The sequence below is a fragment of the Chiloscyllium punctatum genome, chromosome 30 (assembly GCF_047496795.1).
Source record: "Chiloscyllium punctatum isolate Juve2018m chromosome 30, sChiPun1.3, whole genome shotgun sequence".
Taxonomy (NCBI): Eukaryota; Metazoa; Chordata; class Chondrichthyes; order Orectolobiformes; family Hemiscylliidae; genus Chiloscyllium; species Chiloscyllium punctatum.
Genome location: NC_092768.1, coordinates 17,591,717 through 17,616,475, shown reverse-complemented (window position 1 = coordinate 17,616,475; position 24,759 = coordinate 17,591,717). Strand labels below are relative to the sequence as shown.

General features: G+C 43.0%; 1 protein-coding gene across 3 annotated transcripts; it reads right to left on the bottom strand.

Annotated features, from left to right (window-relative positions):
• Positions 1-1,290: 1,290 nt before the first annotated feature.
• On the bottom strand, positions 1,291-23,417 carry kifc1 (kinesin family member C1). Of its 3 annotated transcripts, none has more exons than XM_072549935.1 (17): positions 23,303-23,417; positions 20,619-20,756; positions 19,337-19,451; positions 15,053-15,127; positions 14,617-14,673; positions 13,731-13,947; positions 12,837-13,035; positions 12,110-12,277; positions 10,994-11,122; positions 10,485-10,601; positions 9,272-9,445; positions 8,412-8,579; positions 7,264-7,402; positions 5,325-5,464; positions 4,068-4,141; positions 2,908-2,983; positions 1,291-2,149 (listed from the first exon to the last, which is right to left on the bottom strand). In XM_072549935.1, exons 1-17 carry the CDS (start codon positions 23,405-23,407, stop codon positions 2,105-2,107), a joined length of 2,136 nt encoding a protein of 711 aa, XP_072406036.1. In that variant the 5' UTR covers positions 23,408-23,417; the 3' UTR covers positions 1,291-2,104. The 3 variants fall into 3 exon arrangements, with proteins under 3 accessions (XP_072406036.1, XP_072406038.1, XP_072406037.1); XM_072549937.1 differs by having other exon boundaries at positions 12,951-13,035; XM_072549936.1 differs by having other exon boundaries at positions 13,731-13,944.
• Between the last annotated feature and the right edge of the window lie 1,342 nt (positions 23,418-24,759).

The window sequence follows — 24,759 nt, the reverse complement described above, 5'->3', positions numbered from 1 at the left end:
GGTAGATGCACCTGGGGGTGGGTGATTTGAAGAGGTGGGAAGGAAGATGGACAGGCCAAGAGGGCAAGGCCAAGTTGGAGAGTTGGATCTGGGATGTAGTGGGGGAATGGAGATTCAGAAACTAGTGAAGGCCATGTTGATGCACACAAGTTAAGTGCTGCCTTAATGTGAAGGACAGTCACTTACCTGGTCTCTGAATTGAACTGATTCATGGACCCAGGCAGTTCCAGCTGTCAGACAGTGTAAGGAAGCAAAAACAAAGGGAAAAGAAGAGGGGGGGAGAAAAGAACAACAGAAGTGTTAGACATCCTGGAAAAAAAATGGAACTGTTTCATGGCCCAAGGCAGTTATAAGGGTGAGTGAATTCAGGCCGGGTAGTACTACGTGAGGTGCTGCTGAACACTGCACTATCAACATGGTCTGGCTGATTGAAGTCATCAATCCCAGCTTGAGATTTCAGACAACTAAATTCTGATCAATTAGATGGAATCTCAATAGGACTGGCTGGGCCAGTGTTTTGTTTCCCATCCCTAACTGCCCTTGAAGGTGTGAACAGCCTTCTTGAACCATTGCAAGCCATTTGGAGAAGATACATTCATTTCCTCCTTGTCAGCACTCAGTGTAAGTTTGCTTGCTGAGCTGGAAGGTTTGTTTTCAGATGTTTCGTTACCATATTAGGTAACATCATCAGTGAGCCTCCGGTGAAGCACTGGTGTTAGTGACCCATTTTCTATTATGTGATTAGGTTTCCTTGGGTTGGTGATGTCATTTCCTGTATTTTTCCACAGAGGAAATTCTAGGATTTTGACCCAGCACTGTTAAAGGATTGTTGATATAGTTCTGAGTCAGAATGATGAGTGGCTTGGAGGGTAACACTACCAGCTGAAATGTACCCTGAATCAGCTGCCCTTGTCTGAGGTGATAGTGGTGATGGGTTTGAGAAGTGCTATCAAAAGGACCTTTAGTTGCTACACTACCCCCTGCAGATGCCATGGTGTGTCAGTAATGTAGGGAGTGAATATGGAAAGTGCAAGGTGCATTGTCTTGGATGGTGTGGAGCGTGAATGTTGTTGGAACTGTATTCAGCCACACACATGGGTAAGAATGCTTGACTGGTGCCTTGTAAATGGTGGACAGGCTTTAGGGAGACAGGAGATGGGTTACTCACTGTAGAACTCTCAGTCTCAAATATGAGGTATCCTGTCCAATGCTCTCTGATCCTTTGTGATGGGGAGAGGGTGATCTAAAAAGGATGCTGGGACACAGTGGTGGTCAGACAGGATTAGACAGTATGGCAAAGAGACATTCGAACTTTAATAGCATTTCTTAAAATGAAACCTCTTGAATACAGTAAGTGTTTATATAGTCTTGAAAAGATTTAAAATAATCAGTTTACTTCTGCTCCACGATTGTAAAGATTCGCGACACTTTCTTTTTTAATGACATGGCATATATTGAGTGAAGACCATCCATAGTACAAAGCATTATAAGATTGCAGAATACTGTGGAGGGACTTTGCAACAGCTGAAGAATATAAGCATATTCTTAAAACTAAAGCATTTACTAGTTAGACATATAAAGAGTTAAAAATCAACAATAATTGAATGTACACAACAGGACCTCTTAAGATGGACCTAATGCTGAACATATACTTGTATACTCAACAAGACCACAGCCAACGCACAATTAAGATCAGTAATTTGTTTTGTAAAATAAATTCACTCACTTATACATACAGCACCAATTCTTAACTCTACTGGAGTGGTCTAAAGGTGCCTGAAATCCACTTGAATAGTTGTAGGTGCTGTGGAAGGACAGTGAACAAATATCACCATCTCCAGGAGGCACTAACCATAAATCAGAGCGTAGACAGCCCGACTCCCCACCTCACCCACTTGAAAAATACATAAACACTATATTTTCAGAAATATTGAAAAGCTAGTGCATACACTGCAACTTTTAATTAGCTACATCTGAGACATTTCATTTGACAGTTGATTGTTTTAAAACTTTTGAAGTTGACCATTTTTTTTAAAAAACAAAAAGCAGATTTGAGAGAACACCTTTGAACATTATTTTCAGGTTTTGGTTGTGGTTATCAATTCTATTTCCGATTCAACTGTGCTGTCCCAATCACGCATTCATTGACCTGAAAGAGAACATCCAATTTAGCAAGCTAAACAGAGATATAGTTAAAGTGATATCTATGTCCTCTTTCCCCTCCATTTGTTGAGGCATTTCAGTTTAATTGTTGTGCTGAGAAGTACCACCAGTTATTCCGAGGCAGGGCAAATAGCCTGAGCTGATTTCCAGCTTCCCCAGATCACAGAGAATGTGAGATGTGGTTCCATCCTCCAACCTACAAATAAGCTGTGACATTCTTATTTCACAAACTAACCTGCAGGTGAGTTCTTGTATGGGTCACCCGCTGGGAGAGCAGCTCACACAGCAGCACAGTCACTAGCTAATATTGGGTTTTGAAACAAAAACAAAACAGCTTTTGAAATCTCAAGTAGCACCCATGCCAGTTCAGGACAGAAGTGAGCATGCAGGTCTGGTGATAAGTGAGTCCAGCTTTAACATTGGGTGGTCACGGTTTTCTGATCTTAAGGATCCAGCTATCACAAAGAATAATCTCTAATTGCACTCTCATTCTGTTAAACAATTATCACAAACTTTGTCTCACAGATAAACAGTCCCTTGTTTGTGGCCATTTTGAGTTCTTGCACTAATCTCCACCAGAGGTGAGGGAGAAGGAGAGAGAGAGAGGGAGAGAGGAAAAGGGCGTAAGAGAGAGGGAGGGCATGAAAGGGACAGGGGAAAGAGAGGGAGTCAGGGAGGATGTACATGTGTATATTAACTTCCAGTATTTGTAACAAGTGTTAGATAATTGAGTTCTTAACATACCTTACTGGCAAAACGCAAGGAATTGAGTGACTCACTGAAGTTCTCTTCCAAGGGAGAGACATTCACAAACATTAGCCTATGGAGAGAAGGATCCCAATTAATAAAACACAACATGTAAAATAAATGGAATACCATTGTCAGACTGAAGGAAATCAGTGGAAGAGGTGGCCGTTCAGCCCTGAAACCTGCTGCACCATTGGTAAGATCATGGCTGATCTGGTTGTAGCCCCTGTGGGTTTTTTCCTGTCTGCAACAGTCCCCAGCCCCATCCTTATTAAAAAGAGCAAAGCAGCAGTGTCTCACAACCAAGCTGTGCTTTGTAAGAACACCCAGAAAGATGATACACGTCTTCATTCATCTGCATCGGGCCACTCCACAGTGGGATTTATAAAATATTTATTCATATGTAAGAAGTAGAGTTTTAATTTCAAAATATGACACACATTAATATTGATCAAAATACATCAAATTTAACCTTGAATATATTCAATGATCCAGACTTAAATGTTTTTTGAAGAGAATTCCAATGCCTCTTTCCAGTTAAATAATACTCTTAATTTTCTATTCTCAGCCTAACACTGCCAAAGTACTCAAAGTCACCTTTTCCAAGTGAATATTCTATCCCCAAACATCTAGCCACCCACTTAACCTAGCTATAACTCTGCAGACTCTTCACAACTAACCTTTTACATTTCTTTGTCATTAGCAGCTTTGGCTACAATACAATTGGTCGCTTCATCCAAGTTACCCATTGAAGCCCCAACACTGATTCTTTGCCCTTTTTTACAGGTTCCATCCTGACAATGACTCATTTGCCTGGTTTCCTGTCATGTTTCTAAAGCCCACAGCATGAGCTTTTGTGCAGGAACCTTTTAGGTGGTACTCATCGAAGGATTATGCGCAGTGTAAATCCAGATCTCTAACACCTACTGGTTCCCTTTTACCTAATCTGATATTCTGGCTCTTTGAAGATGGAACTAAGTTTATCAGACATGATTGTCCTTTTACAAAATCATGTTGACTGCTTGATTTTATCGTGATTTTCTAAATCTCTTGCCATTATCTCCTGAAGAATGAGTTTTGGCATTTGGCCAGTGCCAGCTGTTAGACCTAGTTTCCTTTCTCCCTCCTTTGTGGAATACAGAGGTGGAACAGCTTACGTTTTTGAATTGCCTCCAAGACTGTTCTGAAGCAGGTAAGTCAACTTGCTGTTCCGATAAGGGATGTGAGATTCCTAGAAAATACAAGACTACTTTAGTGATGAAAGATTATTAGGGAAATAACTTCAACTAATTTGTCCCACTCTAGAGATTGGGGTACCACAATCCTAACTGACACTGCATTACAGTAGGGAGGGGGTGCTACACACACACACACACACACACAGACAGGTGATGACTTCCAAATTAAATATTCATTTCCATATGGATGCAAATAACTGTAGGACACTATTCAGAACAGCAAGGAAGCTCTTCCAGGAATCATGGCCAACAGTTATTCTACAGATCATCAAAAACAAATTATCTTGCAAATATCACATAGTTCTTTGTGGGGGTTTACTGTGCACAAATCAAAACATCTATAGCCAATGAAGTGCTTGTAAAAGTGAAGTGTTGAGAGATGTCAAGGATGTAAAAGGCACAACAGAAATGTAAATCTTATTTTTCATACTGATAACTATGTGCAATGGAAGCAATATAAAATAGCAAGTCCTTCCTAACATAACTAGTAGGAAGGATATTATAAGAAGGAGAGATGCTGTTTGAGCTCAGATCTTAATCTCCTGAATATACAATGTAGTTCTGTAAACATTCACAGAGTTCCTATTGCACCCAAACATAAAATTCAATAAGATTAGTTCTCCTTGTCCCATCCTCTTTAACAAGAACAAAGCAGCAGTGTCACACAACCGAGCTGTGCTTTGTAAGAACACCCAACTGACAGAAAGATGATGCACATCATTGTTCATCTGCATCGGGCTACTCAACAGCGGGACTTATAAAATATTTATTCGTACATAAGAATTTCAAAATATGACAGACAATTAATTATTTCTGAAAACAATAGGTGAGACAGTTCTTCCAGAACACTGGGTTGGATATAAATGAAAAGCTTAAAATCTTGAGTGCGACTGAGGGGAGCTTACGAAATAGTAAATTTTGGCTGATTTCACCCCTCAACTCCACTCTCCTGCCTACTCTCTCGCAACTCATTATTAATCTATCTCCTTCTCAAATTTATTCAGTGTCCCTGTGCCCACTGCACTCTGGGGTGGTAAATGCACAGATTCACAACTCAGAAAAGCAATTCCTCCTTGTGTGACCCCTTACACTAAAGCTATAACCTCTCTGAAGAAAGAACAAAATAGAACCGAAACATCAGCTTCAATGTGAACCTGACTGAAAAGGAGAGTTTACCTTGTTTGACAATGACATGATGACATGCCCGAGGCAGGAAAGGCTGGTGTTGATGGCCTGAGCCTCCCGTAAACGATCACCCTTTGAGTGAGATTTATCCAGGCGCTCACTGCCAGCCAAGTCCACCAGGCTCAAAGTCGCTGAGGGAAAAACAACAGCATTAACAAAAGTACGGTTAAAGCACAGGAGTGAAAAACATCAAAACCCACTGGGTGTGGTGGCAGGATTAGAATCTGGAGAGGATAGGGACCGTGTTCCATGTTGGCAGCAACACCATGGGGCTCACCAGTAAAAGGATTGAGAAGGTGCCTCATAGAGAAAGGTGGGAGTTACTCTTGTGGGCAGTAGCTGCCATTATAGTGGTTTTGAAGTGACAATGCTGCTTCCAAAATTTTAAAACCAGAGGAGGCCTAATGGGATGAGAGGGAATCCAGCTCGGGTAAAGTGGAATCAGAGACCAACAAGAAACAAAATAATGGAACGGCGGTGATTCTGAAGGAAATGTTGGATATATTCCAACAAGGAGGGTAAGTAAAGTCAGTTATGGAGATAGAAAGGCAGATGTTCAATGAATTCTTCAATAGTTTGGGGTACAGATGGAGGGAAAATAAAAACTGGCAAAAGTGTGAAGGAAAATAAAATGGCAGCCAACATAAAAGGAAACCTTGTTAAAGCAGTAAGAGGTGGTTAGGTCTAATAGGGACAAGCTGCACAGGTATAGAGCAAACATTTTGTGTTTACTAAGGAAGGGGAAGCTGTTAATATCAGCAGAAGTAAAGATGGAAAGTTAATGGATAAGTTGATAACTAATGGGCACAATGTTTTGGAAATGATGGAAAGTGGGGATTAGATGTTGAAATGTTTGCCATAAACTTCCAATCTTTCCAGTCTGGCAGCAGTGCCAGATATTGGCAAATGTGAGACCCATTTTCAAGAAGATGTTAGGAGCATTCCTAACAATTACAGCTGATCAGTTTAAAACTAGGAGTGAGTATAGTAAGAGAAAGAAAAACTATACTTGGAAAGGTTGTAGTTAATTAAGGAGAAGAAGCATGAATTTGTAAAATGAAAATACAGTGCTTGACTAATCACATTACTGATTGGTGTTTCAGACCAGTGAGAAAGATACAAAATGAGTGTAACAGGACACTGGAATGGACGCACGGTAGCTCAGTGATTAGCACTACTGCCTCACAGCGCCAGGGACCCGGGTTCAATTCCATCCTTGGGCGGCTGTCTGTGTCAAGTTTGCACGTTCTCCGCATGTCTGTGGTGCTCCGGTTTCCTCCCACAATCCAGGAATGTTCTGGTTAGCTGAATTAGCCATGGTAAAACATGAGATCACAGAATGGGCAGGGTGTGATGCTCTTCAGAGAGTCGGCACAGACTCAATGGGCCAAATGGCCTCTATCTACATTATTAGGAGTTTATGATATAGGCTGGCAGAAAAGGCAGAGTACAATACAGTAACGGCAGATGGAATTTAATGGAGAAAGTGGCAGGTGACCTCATTTGGCAGTAGGTCGGGTATCATAAACCTAATGGCACAATTTTATCATGCATCAATGGGGACAGAAAGACCCTCACCATTTATCATTCAAAAAGTGGCACATTGAGAGGGGAGTTAGCAAAACACGCGGGACCTCTGTATAAACAGAGGTAGAGTACAAAAATAGAGTGGAATTACACTGAAGATTTGTAAAAGGGTCACTGTCTGCTCACTGCACTTTTGGATAGACATGAGATTGCTGCAAAGGGTGTGAATGGGGTCCACCAGAATGACTCCAGGTCAAGGAGTTTAGGTACTTGCTTTGGTTGGAGAAGCTGCCAAGATCACTCTCTCAACTTGTATGTGAAAAACAAAAAGACCATGATCATATTTTGAAACTTAAACTTTGCCCATCATTTGTTGAAAATAAATTATGGGACAGATACTCACATGTGCACTGGAGATCACGGTTCGAGTTGCTCCCTTCAATCATCAACTGGAAGACACTGTGGCTCCGAGAGGAACGATCATTTGCTGCCGTTTTTGCAACTGAACGTTTGGCTTTTGCAATAGCAATTAAATTGTGGACCTGGAGAAAACAGATGATCCAGCAGATTTGTAAAAAAGAATTGTTCAGGGGATGTAGGTTTCACTGGCTCAGCCAATATTTATCATACATTTCCAGTTGAACTGAGTGACTATTCAGAAGACAGCTAAGAATCAATAGGTCTGGACTCACAAAAGTCATTACGGTTTGTGATTTATTATGTTATATCTACACACAAACGATATTGGTAAGAAAGTGGAGGGCTGATAACTAAGTGGATTACATGAAATTGATCAGGTGGTTAAGAGTGAAAAGGATGGTCTTAGGTTACACCAAGATAAAAACCATTTGGTCAGACAAGCAGATCAATGACAGATGGAATTTAACCCTGAGAAATGTGAGCTGATGCACTTTGGAAGAAGCGAAAAGACAAGGGAGCCCTCTGTGAATAGCAGGACATTAAGATGCTCAGAGGAACGGAGGGATCTCAGTTATACATGTCCACAGCTCCTTGAGGGCAGCAGGACAGGTTAATAGGGTGGTTAAGGCAGCAAATAGTATACTTGTCTTGATCAGTCATGGCACAGGTTCTAAGAGCAGGGACATTATACTGGAGCTGAAGGAATGCACTGCCTGCAACAGTAGTAGACTCACCAACATTAAGGGCATTTAAGTGGTCATTGAATAAACATATGGATGATATTGGAATAGTGTAGGTTAGAAGGGCTTTAGATTGGTTTCACAGGTCAGCGCAACATTGAGGGCTGAAGGGCTGTAACGTTCTATGTTGTAACATCATTTGTTTTGAACGAATAGCAACTTGTTATTGAGGTGAGAAAGAGATCTGCATGCAGGTAGGTATGGTCAGAAGGAGGAACTCCGCTCAACTGCACAAGGAAGACATTTCTCTTGAGAAGTTTTAACGTCAAACTGATTAGCTAGCTCTGCTCAAAGATAGTGAAAGGAATGTCAGCTCCTGCTATTGGGTCCAATTAATAGTGCATCATTTATACAGCTTAGCTGAAAGAATCAAGTCGACGGTGTTACACACCTGATCTTCTGCAGTGACAGTGACGTATTTGAGGTTTGTGACATGAAGCTGTTCACTTTTATTGTTAAGGCGTTTGATCTCATACTCGACATTTTTTTCTGGTTTTGTCACAAGTAGGTCACGTAGTGTCTCATTGTAGATCTCCAAAAAGCTGGCAGTGAATTTATACTGAAATAGATTCAAATAAAACACTCACAGAATGAACAAACAATCAATGGAGCCAAATGAATCAAAGCAACAAATGTTTGGCTATTTGGTTGGTCAGAATGTTTAAAAGGTGAATGAATAGCCATACTCCTGAAAAGCAATAACGTCCGTGCATTTGACTGTTGGCATCACTTTGTCAAGTAGACTCGCAGGATACCTCTAGTCAAGTCTTCCATACTTTTAAAACATTTCACATGATTACAAGTTCTGGATTTTAGAGCCATGAGTATTGGATGAAGGAGTGACGCAGCAAACAGGTCACAGTAATTCTTCCCCAAGCCAAAGGCACAGTGCCATAGCAATTTAAAGGCACTTTCTTACATTAGCTTAAAATGTGTGGAGACCACAAGGCAAGGCCAATGGGAAAGATGAGGAGAACATGGAAAAAAAACAATTCAAACACAAGATCTTCCACTACAGACACACCTTCATCTCACACTCACACTTCATCACCAGTATTGAGTGGTTAATAAGAAGCATATCCAAGGAAGTTCACCCATTTCTCATTGCCTCCTGCAGGACATGAAAAGAAAACTCACACGTTGTTTAATTACAGGGTCCTAACGCCTCCTGCTCAGTTTGACAGCTATAGAAAATACGAGGCAAGGGCTGGCTGCAGATTTGCACCCTGGAGTGACTCTGGAGTAACTCACTGTCCATCCCATGGTCTTCAGTTTCTCTGCTGTTGCAAAGATTTGATCAACCGCTCGAGGAATCATCCCCATGTTCTCTGGTGTCATGTCATCAGGCCCTTCCATTGTAAATGTCTTCCCACTGCCTGTCTGCCCATAGGCAAAGATGCACACATTGTATCCATCCAAGGCAGACTGAAATGAAAGGAAGAAAGGAAAGAACAAGTTATGACATGCTGAATGTCCCCTCAATTCTGACCGACTGGTATTGTCACTTCAGGCAAGTCACTCCGTTCACTGCCTGAGTTTGTACACAAATAGCTCAGCTTTCTCCTCCTCCAATGCATTAACTCTTTGCATACAGAACCAGAGGTGCAATTAATATAATCTATTATCGATGAGTAGCAGAAAGACTGGGAGGTATGTGGCTGAGTGAGATTTGACTGGGCAGTACATGTGCATTCAGAAAGAACAGGGGCCACTATACTCCCAAAGCCTGGGCGGTACTGACGTCAGTGATATAACTTAGCACAGGTTGGATATCAAATCCTGGGCTTTCACATTCTGCACTGATGCCTTTCTCAGCCAGACCACGTTAAACATGATAAAAAGATTCAATAGGATAGATACAGGAAATAAGTAGATACGGTCTGGCAGAAATCTCAAAGGCAACTTAGGATGGGCAATAATTATTGATTCAGTCAGCAAAACCCACATCCTACAAATGAGTAAAGTAATCAAAACTCAGGGAGAACTTCTTCAAACCAAGTCAATGAAAACTAGAGGATGCTGGAGGAATGATTGATATTGTTACCACGGAGGCTGCAGTACTGCACTGTTGTTCCAGCCCTTGAGGAATGGGCAGATTTTTAATTAGTGATGGCTTGATGGTTTATGGACAGTGGGCAGGGAATTGGGAGTTGAAGCCAAGATGAGATGAGTCACAGTTATATTGAATGGTGAAACAGGCTCGAGGAGCTGAATGGGAGATATTAGGTAACAGGATTAAAGGGCTGTAGAGCCTCCTCCTATCTATTGTGATAAGAAGAATGATAAAGTTTGCAATGAACATTCACAATATTGATTTAATCAAGTAACTGAATAGAAAAGTTTAATTCATTTACCAATGCACAGAAAGCCCTCTGAAAGTTTAAACACTTGAAATCTGAAGGATTACTCAGATTAAACAGACTGAAGTAATAAATTACCACCACGTATTAGTAGTGAGTTTTACCTGGACCAGCTGCGAGATTTCCTCAAATACATCTCTTTGCTTTGCCATTGGCTGGAATACATGGTCAAAACTGAAGTCATATTTCACCTCTTCTTTCCGATCACGACCAGTGTGAGACTACAGACAGGGACAGAGAGGGGGAAACACATCAAGTTTGTAAAGCAGCAAAAGAACACAGTGGGAGGTTGAGTTACAACCACTGCTGTCCTCTGTTTTAGAAATAATTTCCATTGCCAAGAGGTGGCAGCTCTCAGTCCTGTGGAAACAATAGGAGCATATACAGCCAGCCGGCTGCATTCAGGTTGCATGGCCTCCTCTCGTTCAAATTCTTTGCAGTAAGTGGAGAGCTATGTCACACCATTTCATATGGCCTGTAAAGTCAATGTGACAGTTTGAATTTTGAGGAGGAGAAGAATCTCCCTCTCCTATGTCTGAATCTGACTATCTGCAGCTCCATGAAGTGGTCAGCACTTTTGAAGGATCAAATGGACCAAAAACAGAAATCTCACCTCTTCCTTTTTGGTCAGACTGATCACTTTGTCATCATCGTGAGAAAACTGAACGTGTTCAATTTCACTGCAAGCTTCCTTCTCAGAGTCGAGAACGGGCCGTACACGGCAGATCACACGGATGTTACCCTGCAAGGCGACAGGGTCAAATTATTGGAGTCATGTCGGAAATTACGTTCCCAAAGTCCCAACAAAAGTTAAAGATTTTATCAAAGTAAGCAACATTCCCTAACATACCTTTTATTTTAGCCCCAGGTTAATAGAAAGCATGGGTCATTACTCAAATCAGTATTCCCACTTCTTACAAATAAAGAGATTCTAGCTACAGGTAAACAACTGAACTATTGACTAGCTAAAATCTAACTTAGTTAAATAAAGGCTTCTGACCATATCACTCACATCCATAATCAGTTCAGCTACCCGGCAGCTAATTACATCATTGCTGGAAGGTGGAGGCTTTTGTCATCAACCACTGGTCACTGCTCCACAGACCAATCAGCTTCTTGTTGTCAGCTGAATCTCACTTCATATACAGCCCCCTGTACCAGTCTGTCTGCAGGAACCTTGGCTTGCTAGGAGAACAAGCGCTTACAAGAAGAGTTGGTAACTTGTTTTTTTGTTTAAAAAGTGCAGTAATCCTTTCCACAGCCTTTGGTTTTTAAGCCAGCACTTTACCAATTTTGGTCCATAATCCAAACTAGAGAAAAGATTTTAAAAATATGGATTTTCGTTGGCTACACATGGAGCAAAGGGGAAGCATTCCTCAAACCACCTTCTGTTTATGGAGACAGAGCTACAACAGGAGGCAGTTCCCCATGGCCAATCTTAAATCAGACAGTCAATGCTCTGTACAGACTCACCAGCCTTTAGGCAGCACCCCCACATTCCATAGGACCGGCACCTCACCCACTCACCACCTGCTCCCCCTACCCTGGTCTACTCCCCAGTGCCTCATTGCCCACTCCACCTGTCTTCAGTAAAACAAGATCTTCCCATTTGCAATTGTTCCCCTCCCATTTTGTCAGTCTGCAATTCTCAAATGGCCACGTATCCAACATGCCAGTTATCTATCGAAGAGCCTATAATGACACAGTGGGTTGCAGTGGCCCTGCCTACCTTGAGTTCCTGCACGGTGTTGTGCAGTCTGCGTCTCTCCTGTTCTGTCAGGTATAGCCTTTCCTCACGATCTGCAATCACCCCATGCAGCGATGCAATGGTTGACTGTTGCTCTTCTATGCAGGCAACTTTTTGTGCAAGTTCAGTCTCTCGCAGCTTCAGCTTGCTCTAGAAGAATGTGAAAACAAAGACAGTGTTATATTTTAGGTATATTCATAAGCAAGATGCAACTATCCCAAATCATTTGCCCCACGTAACAGAATGCGGGACCATCATGAACTGAAATGATATATCCCTCTTAGCTTGTCATTCAAGATTAGAGCTAGAGAGAACACTATCTAAATCTGCTGCATGAGGCTAATTCTAATTCTAGCTGCAAAGCTTGTAGAACTCACCCCTGGGAACATCTCAATTAACAGTGCTCTCTGTGCAGAAGTGTAACACCCAAAGATGTTCTTAACACACCTCAAGCGCCTGATCGAATGAATGCTATGTCCCATTATCAGTTGCAGTCTTTCGGAGAGCTGGTTCAGGTGTGGCACCGTACTGCCTCTCTGGTACCCAATTTGTGGTGAATAGCACTCAAATGGACTGGCCCGAGGTGCTTTGGTGGGATCAGATCAGTGACCCTCTAAGCTTAACACAATTTCAAAGAGTCTTGCACCTGGACCCTTTGAAGGGACAGAGTGGGCATAAGAATGGTCAGACATCCAGAAGATGACACTACCTCAGTATTCTCAGCCATCACGGAAAGTGTCAGGTAGTTGCTCTGCAGCTCACTCCTACTGGTCTTCAGTTCTGTGACTTGAGCAGTTAAATGTTCTATTTCAGTTCCCCGTACCTCCAGCACTCCTTGCATGGCAGAATTCTCAGCTCGGCACTTCTCCAGTTCCACTTCTCGGTTCTTCAGCAGTAATTCCATTGCCCTAAGCAGAACAAGTGAATGGTCAAGGTTCCTGGAATGGATACATATACCAAAACAAACTGCCTTCATATAGCACCTTTAATGTTGAACATCTCACAATCATTCACAGAAGAGACATCAGAATATGATACTGAGTCACATGAGCCATATTGAGAAAGGTGAGGCTTTTAAAAGATTTTAAAAACCCGAACCTGATTTCAGCTTCCAAACCAGTCAGCATCTCTGAAGTGAAAAGGCAACGTCCAATGAGATGGACACACATCCAGAATAGGAAGTTTCCTTTCACTATACATTCTGTTGGACCTACTAACCTGCCAGCTTTCTAAACTTGTTCAAACCTTTAAATTAGGGTTAGGAGTAGGCTATTCAGTCCCTAAAGCCTGCTCCAGACATTATCCTATTGAGTGGTGATTTGTTTGCGTTCCTAATTTCACATTCTTACTTTTTATTTATTTATCTGCCAAAATCTACCTCAGCCTTAAAAACATTTAAAGACCTCACCTTCAGCACCTGAGACAGAGTATCCATTAACTTCACAAACCTCAGAAATCTCATTGTGTTTCTGAAAGGACAACCCTAATTTTAAGAGTGACACAAGGCTACTGTATTTATGTATCCATTCTGTAGGTTCACATTGTTGACTTCCTGCTATTTGTTACTATTGTACATAGCCCAATAATAGAATGCAAGACTAACTTTAGGTTGCCTTGCAGTTCTTCGATCTGTGAGCTGGCTATTTCCAACTGTTTGTCTCTCTGATGCATATTCTCCTGAAGCTGCTTGCTGTGCACCTCAGAGACCTCGAGCTTGCTTGTGTACTCAGACATCCGTGTCCTCATGTTGCCCAGCTGCACCTTCATATCAGAAAGCTGTCCTTTCAAATCCCAAGCTGGGCGCCTCTTGGAGCCGGCTGCTAGAAGGAGATGACAAAAAAGAAACTATTGACTGCTTTCTCAAATGCAACCACATTAGCTTGACTTGTGAATTGGGTATTACACAACGAAACAAGTTTACAATATATCATAAACAAGCTGCTGGTATGCTAAATCAAATCATGTTAAGTTAAAAATCCCACAACACCAGGCTGTACTCCAACAGGTTTATTTGGAAGCACTAGTTTTCGGAGCCTGCTCCATCATCACCCACCCCTGATGAAGGAGCAGCACTCCAAAAGCTCGTGCTTCCAAATAAACTTGTTGGACTATAACCTGGCGTTGTGGAATTTTAAACTTTGTACACCCCAGTCCAATACCAGATCCTCCAAATCACAAATAATATTAAGGTTGAATTTGATCGAGTTAGATTTAATGGGGCACTGAGGCACATTAGATTTGAATAAAAATGAGAATTTAACCTCCCAGAGTTAACCCTACATACATCAAAACATGGGAGACTGAACCAAACAGTTGAGTGGAATCCTACTGGACTATAGTGTCATTTGTCCCCTTAACCCCATCAAGGATGACTAGTCAACATCTTAGTCCAGCAGAAAGAATCTTTAAACATGCTATGGATTACATTAGGAGCAATCTCCTTTCCAAGAGATCAGCTTGTATACTGAGAACTTTACAAAGTACTTTACCTGCTGTCTCAACAGATGGGGGTGCAGTCACTGCCACTCTTGGCTTCTTCCCTATAGCTTAATAAAAAGGAGAAAAAAAAAAGATTATCTGGGAGGAAAACATGCATCAGGTTTGTGTAGTCACAGAAATCCAAGCATTCATTTCCAGCCTGCAATCTGAACAGATGAAAATGGACAGATTGCAAGCCCTTGAAAAGACTTCCAAACATCTTGGTGTTTTCGTTTCTATCCCTTTCAACCCTCTCTCACGTTAAGCAACGTATGCTTGAGGTGACGATACTAATCATTAGTCATGCAGTGGTTTAAATCATTTAGTAATTTACATGGGCATGACAGTATTGGAGATTTAATTCCATGTGCATTGCTTTCTCTACTTCCCCCTCCCCTCCCCCCATCCCACCAAGTGAAGAAAATATGAAGGCAATGACACACTTACCCCCAGTTACAGTGGCAGCACAATTCACAGCTCGACTTCTAGTTCCCACTCCTTGAATGGCCTTTGCCAGTCCAGCTGTAGAAAAGGGTACGGTGCAGTTTGTAATACAGAACCCAATAAAGATGCACACATTTGTTGCAAAGCTCTGAAGCCCAGCAAGCTGGCTGACAGGAATTTGGGGAGGGCAGATCTGAGAGGAGGGATTGACAGTTGATAGGGCAAAGGTATAGTCACTGTGATGGATTGAAGTGTGACTATTTTAACGCAAGGAGTATCAGGAATAAGGATAACAAACTTAGAGCATGGATCAGTACTTGGAACTATGATGTTGTGGCTATTATGGACACTCAGATAGCATTTGGTGTGTGTGTGTGTGTGTGTGTGTGTGTGTGTCGGGGGGGGGGGGGGGGGGGAGTGGAAGAGGACTGGTTGTTGAATGCTCCAGGGTTTAGATGTTTCAAAAGGAATTTTTGGGGAGAGCAGTGGTATGGAGGAGGTAAAAAAAAGCGAAGGAGTGGCATTGCCAGTCAGGGATAGTATCACCTCTGCAGAAAGGGAGGTTTTCGAGGAGGGTTTGTCTACAGAGTCAGTACGGATGGAAGTCAGAAACAGGAAAGGAGCTCTCACTTCATCGGGAGCTTTCTACAGACTGCGCAATAGCAACAGAGACAAGGAGGAGCAGATTAGGATGTAGAAGTAACAGGGTTGTTATCATGGGTGACTTTAACTTCCCTAATATTGATTGGAATCTTCTTAGTTCAAATAGTTTGAATGGAGCAGTTCTTGTCAGATGTGGCCATGAAGGGTTCCTGACTCAATACGCAGATAGGCCAAGGACAGGAGAGGCCATATTGGATTTGGTGCTTGGCAGGTGTCTGATCTCTCGGTGGGAGAGCATTTTTCGGTGACAGTGATCACAACTTCCTGACCTGGACTACACGCATGGAGAGGGACAGGAGCAGACGGTGTGGGAAAGTATTTAATTGGGGGAGGGGGAATTAGAGTGTTATTAGGCAGGAACTGGAGTGCCTAAATTGGAAACAGATGTTCTCAGGGAAATGCAGGACAGAAATGTGGAGATTGTTTAGGGAGGACTTGCTGAGTGCACTGGACAGGCTTGTCCCACTGAGGCAAGGAAGGGATGGTAGGGTGAAGGAACCGTGAACAAAGAACATTACAGCATAGGAGCAGGCCCCTCAGTACTCCAAGCCTTTGCCAATCCAGATCCTTGATCCAAACTTATTTTTCTAAACCTATTTTCAAAGGATCTCTATCTCTCTGCTGCCTGCCCATTCACATATCTGCCTAGATACATTTTAAATGACGCTATCGTGCCCGCCTCTACCACCTCCACTGGCAACACGTTCTACGCATATCTCCCTTAAACTTTTCTCCCCTCACCTTGAACTCATGACCCCTAGTAATTGAGTCCCCCACTCTGCGAAAAAGCTTCTTGTTATCCACACTGTCTATGCCTCTCATGATTTTGTAAACCTCAATCAGGTCCCCCTCAACCTCCATCTTTCTAATGAAAATAACTCTAATCTAGTCAAGCTTTGTTCATAGCTAGCGCCCTCCATACCCTCCATACCAGACAACATCCTGTTGAACCTCCCCTGCACCCTCTCCAAAGCAACCATATCCTTTTAGTAATGTGGCGACCAGAACTGTATGCAGTAACCATGTGTGACAACGGTTGTGGAACATCTAGTCAAGAAGAAGGGAGCTTACTTAAGGTTGAGGAGGAAAGGATCAGACAGGGCTTTAGAGGGTTACATGGTAGCCAGGAAGAAACTGAAGAATGGTCTTAGGAGAGCTAGGGCATGAAAAAGCCTTAGTGGGTAAGATTAAGGAAACTCCTAAGGCATTCTAACACTTACGTATGGAACAAGAGGATGGTCAGAGTGAGGGTAGGGCTGCTCAGGAGGGAACTTGTGCATGAAGACAGAGGAGGTGGGGGAGGCCCTTTAAAAAAACTTTGCTTCAGTATTCTCTACTGAGGAGGGACCTTAATGTTTGTGAGGACAGTGTTGATGTTAAGAAGGAGGATGTGCTGAAAACTTTGAAAAATATAAGGATGGATAAGTCCCCTATACCCAAGCTTACTACAGGAAGCGAGGGAAGAGATTGCTGTGCCTTTGGCGATGATCTATGCTTCCTCACTGTCCACTGGATAATGCCAGATGACTGGAAGGTGGCAAATGTTATTACTTTGTTCAAGAAAGAGACTAGGGATAAACTTGGGAACCACAGATCAGTTAATATTATGTCTGTGATGGGCAAAGTGTTGGAGACGATCTTGAGAGACAGGATTTTTGACTAACTGGAAAACTATAGCTTGATTGGAGAGAGTCAGCATGGCTTTGTGATGGACAGGTCATGCCTCACAAACCTTATTGAATTCTTTAATAAGGGTGTGACAAACCACATTGATGATGGTAGAGCAGTGGTGTACATGGATTTTATCAAGGCATTTGATAAGGTTCCCCATGGTAGGCTCATTCAGAAAGGAAGGAGGCATGGGATACAGGGAAATCTGGTTGTCTGGATAAGAACTGGCTGGCCACAAAACAGAGAGTAGTAGTAAAGGGAAAGTATTCAGCCTGGAGCTTGGCGACCAGTGGGGTTCTGGGATCTCTGCTCTGTGACTTTTATAGATGACTTGGATGAGGAAGTGAAAGGATGGGTTAGTAAGTTTGCCAATGACAAAGGTTGGTGGAGTGGTGGATAATGTGGAGGGCTGTTGTAGGTTACAATGGGACATCGACAGGTTGCAGAACTGGGCTGATAAGTGGCAGATGGAGTCAAACCTGGAAAAGTGTGAAGTGATTCATTTTGAAAGGTGAATTTGAATGCAGAATACAGGATGAAAGGCAGGCTTCTTGGCAGTGTCAAGGGAAAAAGGGATCTCTGGGTCCATATCTATAGATCTCTCAAATCTTCAGACAGCTGAGGAGATTTGGCATGATAGCGAATACCCTAGCCAATTTGTATAGGTCCACCATCGAAAGCATTCTGTCTGGATGTATCACTACCTGGTGCGGCAACTACACCATTCAAGATCAGAGACGGTTACAGAGAGTGGTGAACTCAGCCCGGACAATCATGAAGGCCAACCTCCCATCTACAGAATCCATCTACCAGGCCCCCGGTCAAGGAAAGGTTGCCAGCATTCTTAAAGATCCATCCCATCCTGGCAATGTTTTTCTACAACCTCTACCATCGGGGAGAAGATACAGAAGCCTGAACACACACACCTGCCGATTTCACAACAGTTTCTACCCAACTGTTGTTAGAAAACTGAATGGACTCAAACTCTTAACATTTACCTGTAGCTGTGTTTTTGTTCTTGCCACTGTTTACCTATTATTTACTATCTATGCTACTTTACTCTGTGATCTGCTGGTGTTGTTCGCAAGACAAAGCTTTTCCACTGTGCCTCGGTACACGGGACAATAAATTCAATTCAATTCAAAATGCCACCCAAGTCAATAGAATAGTTAAGAAGGCATATGGTGTGTTGGCTTTCATTAGCAGGGGGATTGAAATTAAAAGCTGTGAGTTATGCTGCAGTACTATAGAGCCCTGGTTAGATAACACTTGGAATATTGTGTTCGGTTCTGGTCACCACATTATAAGGAGGAAGTGGAAGCTTTAGAGAGGGTGCAGAAATTTACCAAGATGCTGCCTTGACTGGAGGGCATGTCTTATGAAGTAAGATTGAAAGAGCTAGGGCTTTTTTCATTGGAGCATTGATGGATGACAGGTGACTTGATAGAGGTGTACAAGATGATGAGAGGCAATAGGCAGGAGAATTTTACAATTAACCTGTTGGAACTTGAGTAGTCGCAGATGCTGAAAAGACTGGGTGGGATATTGTGGACTGCAGCATTCAGGATGTTGCCATGTTATGGCATGAATGTGGGCAGATGGGGAATCTAGCAGTGAGTGCAGCGGGATTAATCCCCAGCCTTTGCTGTTAGCAGCCAATTGTAGACCAAATCTATCCCAAACATAATTCAGTCTTGCCCTTCTGCCTTAGGAGCAGCCCAGGACAAAGAGTACGTCTTGACATACAGCATGACACATGTGCTAACTTTATTGCTCATAAAGGGGACACCATGCACTATGCACCCAAAGACACAGCTCTGGTACACCTCTGCTTCAAAATGATGCGCTCTGCTGACAACATGCAACTAAGTCAAAATGCAAGAAGGAACACAGAGACAGGATGAAAGATCCTGCATTGCTGCTGAAATCTGAATAAAAGCTTTGGTCACGTACCTCCATACTGGCTCCTCACTCCAATGGAGGGCCTGGTTGATGCTATTTTGCTAATAGTGGATGCAGCACTGAATGTCATATTGCTGCTGCCAAACTTCTTCACAGCCACAGGTAACTAAGATCAGGCCAAGAAAAATTACAAAGCATTATAAAATTTATAGGAAAGCTTAACTAGTTTTATCGTCAATCAGCAGCAACACAAAACCCAAACAAATAATACACTCAGACAGACCTGACCCCCCACCCCCACCACTAGCAAGCACACAACAGACAAAAGTAATACTGGAGTCAGAAGTACGTTCCAATGGCAAGTTTCTGTTTCAAACCAGACGGCTTAACATTCAATGTGTTGACTCAGGTTATGTGCCATCCTCAAGAATTCTTCTACTGCTCTATAAATGGTGTCATGGGGGCATTTTACATCGAGCAGTCTTGGTTTATCATTCTTACAGATGACCACAGCCTCAGCAGTGTGATGAAGTGTAACTTTAAACTGCAGCACAGGTATGCAGCATGGCTTTGAGCTTTCAACCCACTGACTCAGAAGCGAAAGGTGGTGCTGAAAAAACCAAAATCTCTTCAGTCAATGTTATGGAGTGGGTTTTCGGAGCTTTAATTGAATGGAGACATCAACTTGTAGCAACAGGCTGGACAATTTGTCGTGTCACAGTCAGGGATTCACAACCAATGATGCCAGGAGAAACTGCTCCGATTAATTCAGTGCTTGTTGCTGTTTTCAACACCATGTTCTCCCTGAAAGGGAAACCAATGGCCAATTTCACACAAGTACCCAGTAGACCATGGTGGGGTTCAAAGAGATTTCAGCATCTTCTGACACAGTAATGGTGGGTGAGTAGAAGAATTCAGATTTTAACCACGTTATTGTGTAAATGGATACGTTCAGGGAGCTATAAAACAAGTTGACTGTAGGGTGAAAGTGTGATTTTTTTTAAACAGTCAATGCTCCAGGTTTAGGGAACAACCCACTACTTCCTAGTCTCAGATAATGGATTAAACCTTTTCAGTTGAAGACTTTACCTATTCCCCCTTCACTGATGGTTCAATATTTCCATATTTACCATTGGAAATTCTCTCAATCTCCTCCTAACCTCATCAAGCAATCCAATTTCTCAATCTCCCCTCTGAATCATCCTCTCCTCCTGGAACATTAAATCTTACTTGAGTTTTTAAGACTTGAACCACACCCAGTCAAACTCCAGCAAAACCACCCGCCCCCAGTTTATAACATCAATGACTACTCAGCCACTTTGGAGGGACTCACATCTGTATTGTCCACTGGTGTATTTAGCTTCATTCTCTTCAGTGAAGGCTGGGGAAGGCGTGAGCGCTGAGGCAGATTCTTATTACCGTTAACCATGGTGTCGTTGACGTTCATCTTCCGATCCTTTAAAGGGGAGCGCTGTCAAAAGCGAGCAACTGTTTCAGTGTCACCTACACTGACAGGTTACGCTTAAACTATCACGGGACGATCTGTCAACTTGACACTGAGACCCATAAACCCATCAATTATGATGACCATTTCACTTAAAACCACCTTGAAAATGGAGTTGCTTTGCACAGGGGCAGTGGGGTGAATCTACTTTGCGTGGCAAGTGCATGATATCATTTTAATGATCTAGTCTCAGCTCCACATTGATACTAATCACATACACAGTGCTTCCACCGCCCCCCTCTCAAGGATTTCTATTATGCAGTGATTTAATTGTGCAGGATAGTTTGAGTGAAAACAGTTCAATCCTTCAGGTTTTTCTTTCCCAGTAGTGTTACGTTTGTGGTTTTCTGCTCACATTATTTCTAAGTTCACTTGCAGGCAAGTTGTATTCGCCATCAAACGCTTTCACATTTGTCATGTAGGTGGGAATAATCAGCAATTACATTTTAGGGGTCACCTTCTACCCTCAGTTCTCCTGCTAGGCTGTGAAAACTACATTCATTCCAAAGTCTGACTGAAGTCTTGAGCGGGAGAAAATTATTCACAACTGGAAGTTAAACTGGTAAGAAAGAGTGAGGCTTCTCCTTCACTTCCAGAAGTTTTTACAAAAGATACCACTGACAGTATTTTCCATCAAGTTGATAATATTTGACTTGAATGGCTTGGCTCCTCCCTTGAGCACATGCCATTAAGTGATCAAATGGAGTTGGGATGCTGATCGGCAAGAAACTTTTTTAAAAATATAGGGTACCAGGATTGAAGCTAAACTAAAAACACTTCATATCACGTTATTCCTTTCCATTCAACTCAAAGACTCACATCAACATCTTTAACCAGGACCTATTACTGCAGCATTCAAATACTGCTGGAGATACTCCTGTATAGAACATCAGGAGTTCACCTCCAAACACATCTACGGTATAAAAATAGCCTATAGAAGTTCTACAAAAGCAACTGCAGAAATCTGGAAAAATACAGTGAGTGTTGGGCATATTGAGGAGGTGTGTGAGCATCTGTGGAGAAATAGAGTTAACGTGTCAGAATCTTTCATCAAAATAACTGACGAGACAAAATAAAGTCCTGGTTACTCTAGCATTCAAAACAATCCCACTTTTTAAATTCTTGAAGAGTCACTTCCTAATGAAGATTCTGAGCAGAGTCTTGGTCTGATGAAACAAGGGGATGATATCTTGGGGATAAATTGTTAAAATAGCTTTCAGAAGTAATTCCTCCACCTCAATGAATTGGCTGACTTGCTGGTGCTTCTCAGTCACATCGTGAGGGAGGCCTAAATATCATCCATTAAGTGCAGGCAGACATCCCCAAACACATTACAGAGGAGTGATCAGAAATAAACAGTTGCTGCTTCAAAGACATTATTCACCAAAAAGAATAAAGTTTTACAGAAGGTTATAAGGAGGTGAGGGAAGCAAAGGGGTTTATAAAGTTAAAAGCCCAGACTTAGAAGCTACTTGGTACCCAAGGTTTCTTCAGAATCACAGCAGTGTTACAAATCTGGTGGTGGTTATTCGGCCCATCATGCCTGCAAAGTTTATCCAAATGATTTATTGCTATTCTCCCCTCATTTCCACATACCTCACACAAGAAGAGACGATTGTCCAAAGCCCCCTTGAATGTCTCAACTGAACCTGCCTTTCCCACATTTACAGGCAGTGCATTCCAGACCCGAGCCACTCATCCCATGAAAAAGATTTTCCTCACTTCATTTGTACACCACTTTAAATCCACACTCATCTCGCTCTTGTTCCTTTTCCGAGTGGAAACAACTTACGCGCCACTACTCTGTTTTGCCTCCGTTCAGGACTTTGAAGACCTCTATGAGATCTCCCTCTCAGCTGCCTTCTCTCCAAGGAGAACAGTCCCAACTTCTTCGATCTATCCTCAGCACTGAAGTTTCCCATCCCTGGGACCATTCTTGTCAATCTCCTGCCCTCTCTCCGACGTGTTCCCATCTTTCCCATAATGTGAGGCCCACAGCTGTACACAATACAGAAGCTGAGGTCTAACAAGTGTCTTGTACAAGTTCAGCATCACCTCCTTGCTCTTGTACTCTATGTCCCTGTTAATAAAGTGCATATATACCCCAAATCCCTCTGCTCCTGCCCCACCTTCAAAACTGTACCCCTATTTTCTATTGTCTTTCAATGTTCTTCCCATCAAAGTGCACAATTTATAATAATTATATCTGGAAGGTGTTTTTAAATACTGGTCAATTCAGCTCCATCTATCATGTGGAGAGAAGAGACCTGGCATTGTAGCAGCAATCCTGCAGAAACATAATCGACATGCATCTTCCATCCATCTGCAGTGTAGTATCACCATCTTCCTCAGAACCCTGGCATCATTTCAGCCTCGCCTTGTCAGTTTCTTCTTGAACTTGTCAATCTTGTGCAATGGCACTTAGCATCATTAGTATTTGACATAGAGGAGCAGGGCAGCAGTGAAGCTAGGCAGTATAACCAGGGCTTTAAAGAGAGGACTGTAAGACTAACCTCAGTATTATCCACTTTTCGTTTTCTTGCCAGGGTCTGGTGTGATCCTGGCAAGGTGTGTCCAGACATAGCCGTGATCTGACTCCCATTCACATTCATGTCCATTGAAAGGGGAATGCTGTAAATAAATAATAATTTCATAACATGTATCTTTGAACAATGGGAGGATGAGTCTGGTACAGCTCACAGAGGATTCTCAAGAGTCCAGAACTATCTGTACACTTTATTCAGTTATATTCTGAAACATTTGTGGTTAAGTACAATACAAGGAACTGTGAAGTGAGAGAAACAGTGACGGTCAGGAGTTATGGTGCAGTCTGGTGATCCTAACTGACATGATCATCACACACCCAGCTGACATGATCCAACAAGGTTTGTTTTGATTTAACAAGGTGTGTTTTGATTTAACAAGGTGATCCCTCACTGAAACGGCCGAACACAATGCTGCAGTTTCATTATTTGAGGAACAAAACAGCAGCTTACTAAAAACACCATGATGAAATACATTGAACCAAACCATCTGCTTATACCAAATTCCAACAAAATTCCACACATTTTCAACAAAGTCAAAATAATAATCCCATTTATCACTCAACACTCCGTTACACATTCACATAGACGCCCCACTCCTCCCAAACCATGACCAGGAGTCCCCCTTCTCCCCCAGCAACAGGAGGTGCCCCCACCTCATGTTGTAGGAAGGGGTATCTTTCTCTCTCTCTCTCTGGGGGGCGGTGGGGAAGGGTGATCTCTCTCTCTCCCCCCACTGTGTGGGGTGTGGGGGAGGGTGATCTCTCTCTCTCTCTCTCTGTGGGGGTGGGGGACGGTGATCCCTCTCTCTCTCTCTCTCTCTCTCTCTCTGAGTGGGGGATGAGGGAGGGGCATCCCTCTCTCTGTGTGGAGGGTAGGTGAGTGTAATCCCTCTCTCTCCCTGTGGGGGTGGGGTGGGAGAGGGTAATCCCTCTCTCTCCCTCTGTGGGGGAGTGGGGAGGGGGATCCCTCTCCATCTGTGGCTGGGGGGTGAGGGGGGGGTGAGGGAGGGTGATCCCTCTCTCTCTCTCTCAGTGGGGTGGGATGGGGTGTGGGGGAGTCTGATCCCTCTCTCTCTCTGTGGGTTGGGAGTGGGGGAGGGTGATCACTCTCTTTCTCAGTGGGGTGGGGTGTGGGGGAGGCTGATCCCTCTCCCTCTGTGGGTGGGGAGTGGGGGAGGGTGATCACTTTCTTTAGCACTGTGAGGGGCTGGGGTGGTGATCTCTCTCTCTCTCTCTCTCTCTCTCTGTGGGGGGAGGGTGAACCCTCTCTCTCTGGGGGGTGGTGGGGTGTGATCCCCCTCTCTATCTCTGTGGGGGGCTGGGGGGGGGGGGGGTGATCCCTCTCTCTCTCTCTCTCTGTGGGGGGGGGGGGTGACCTTTCTGTCTCTCTGTGGGGGGTGATCTCTCTCTCTCTCTCGGTGGGTG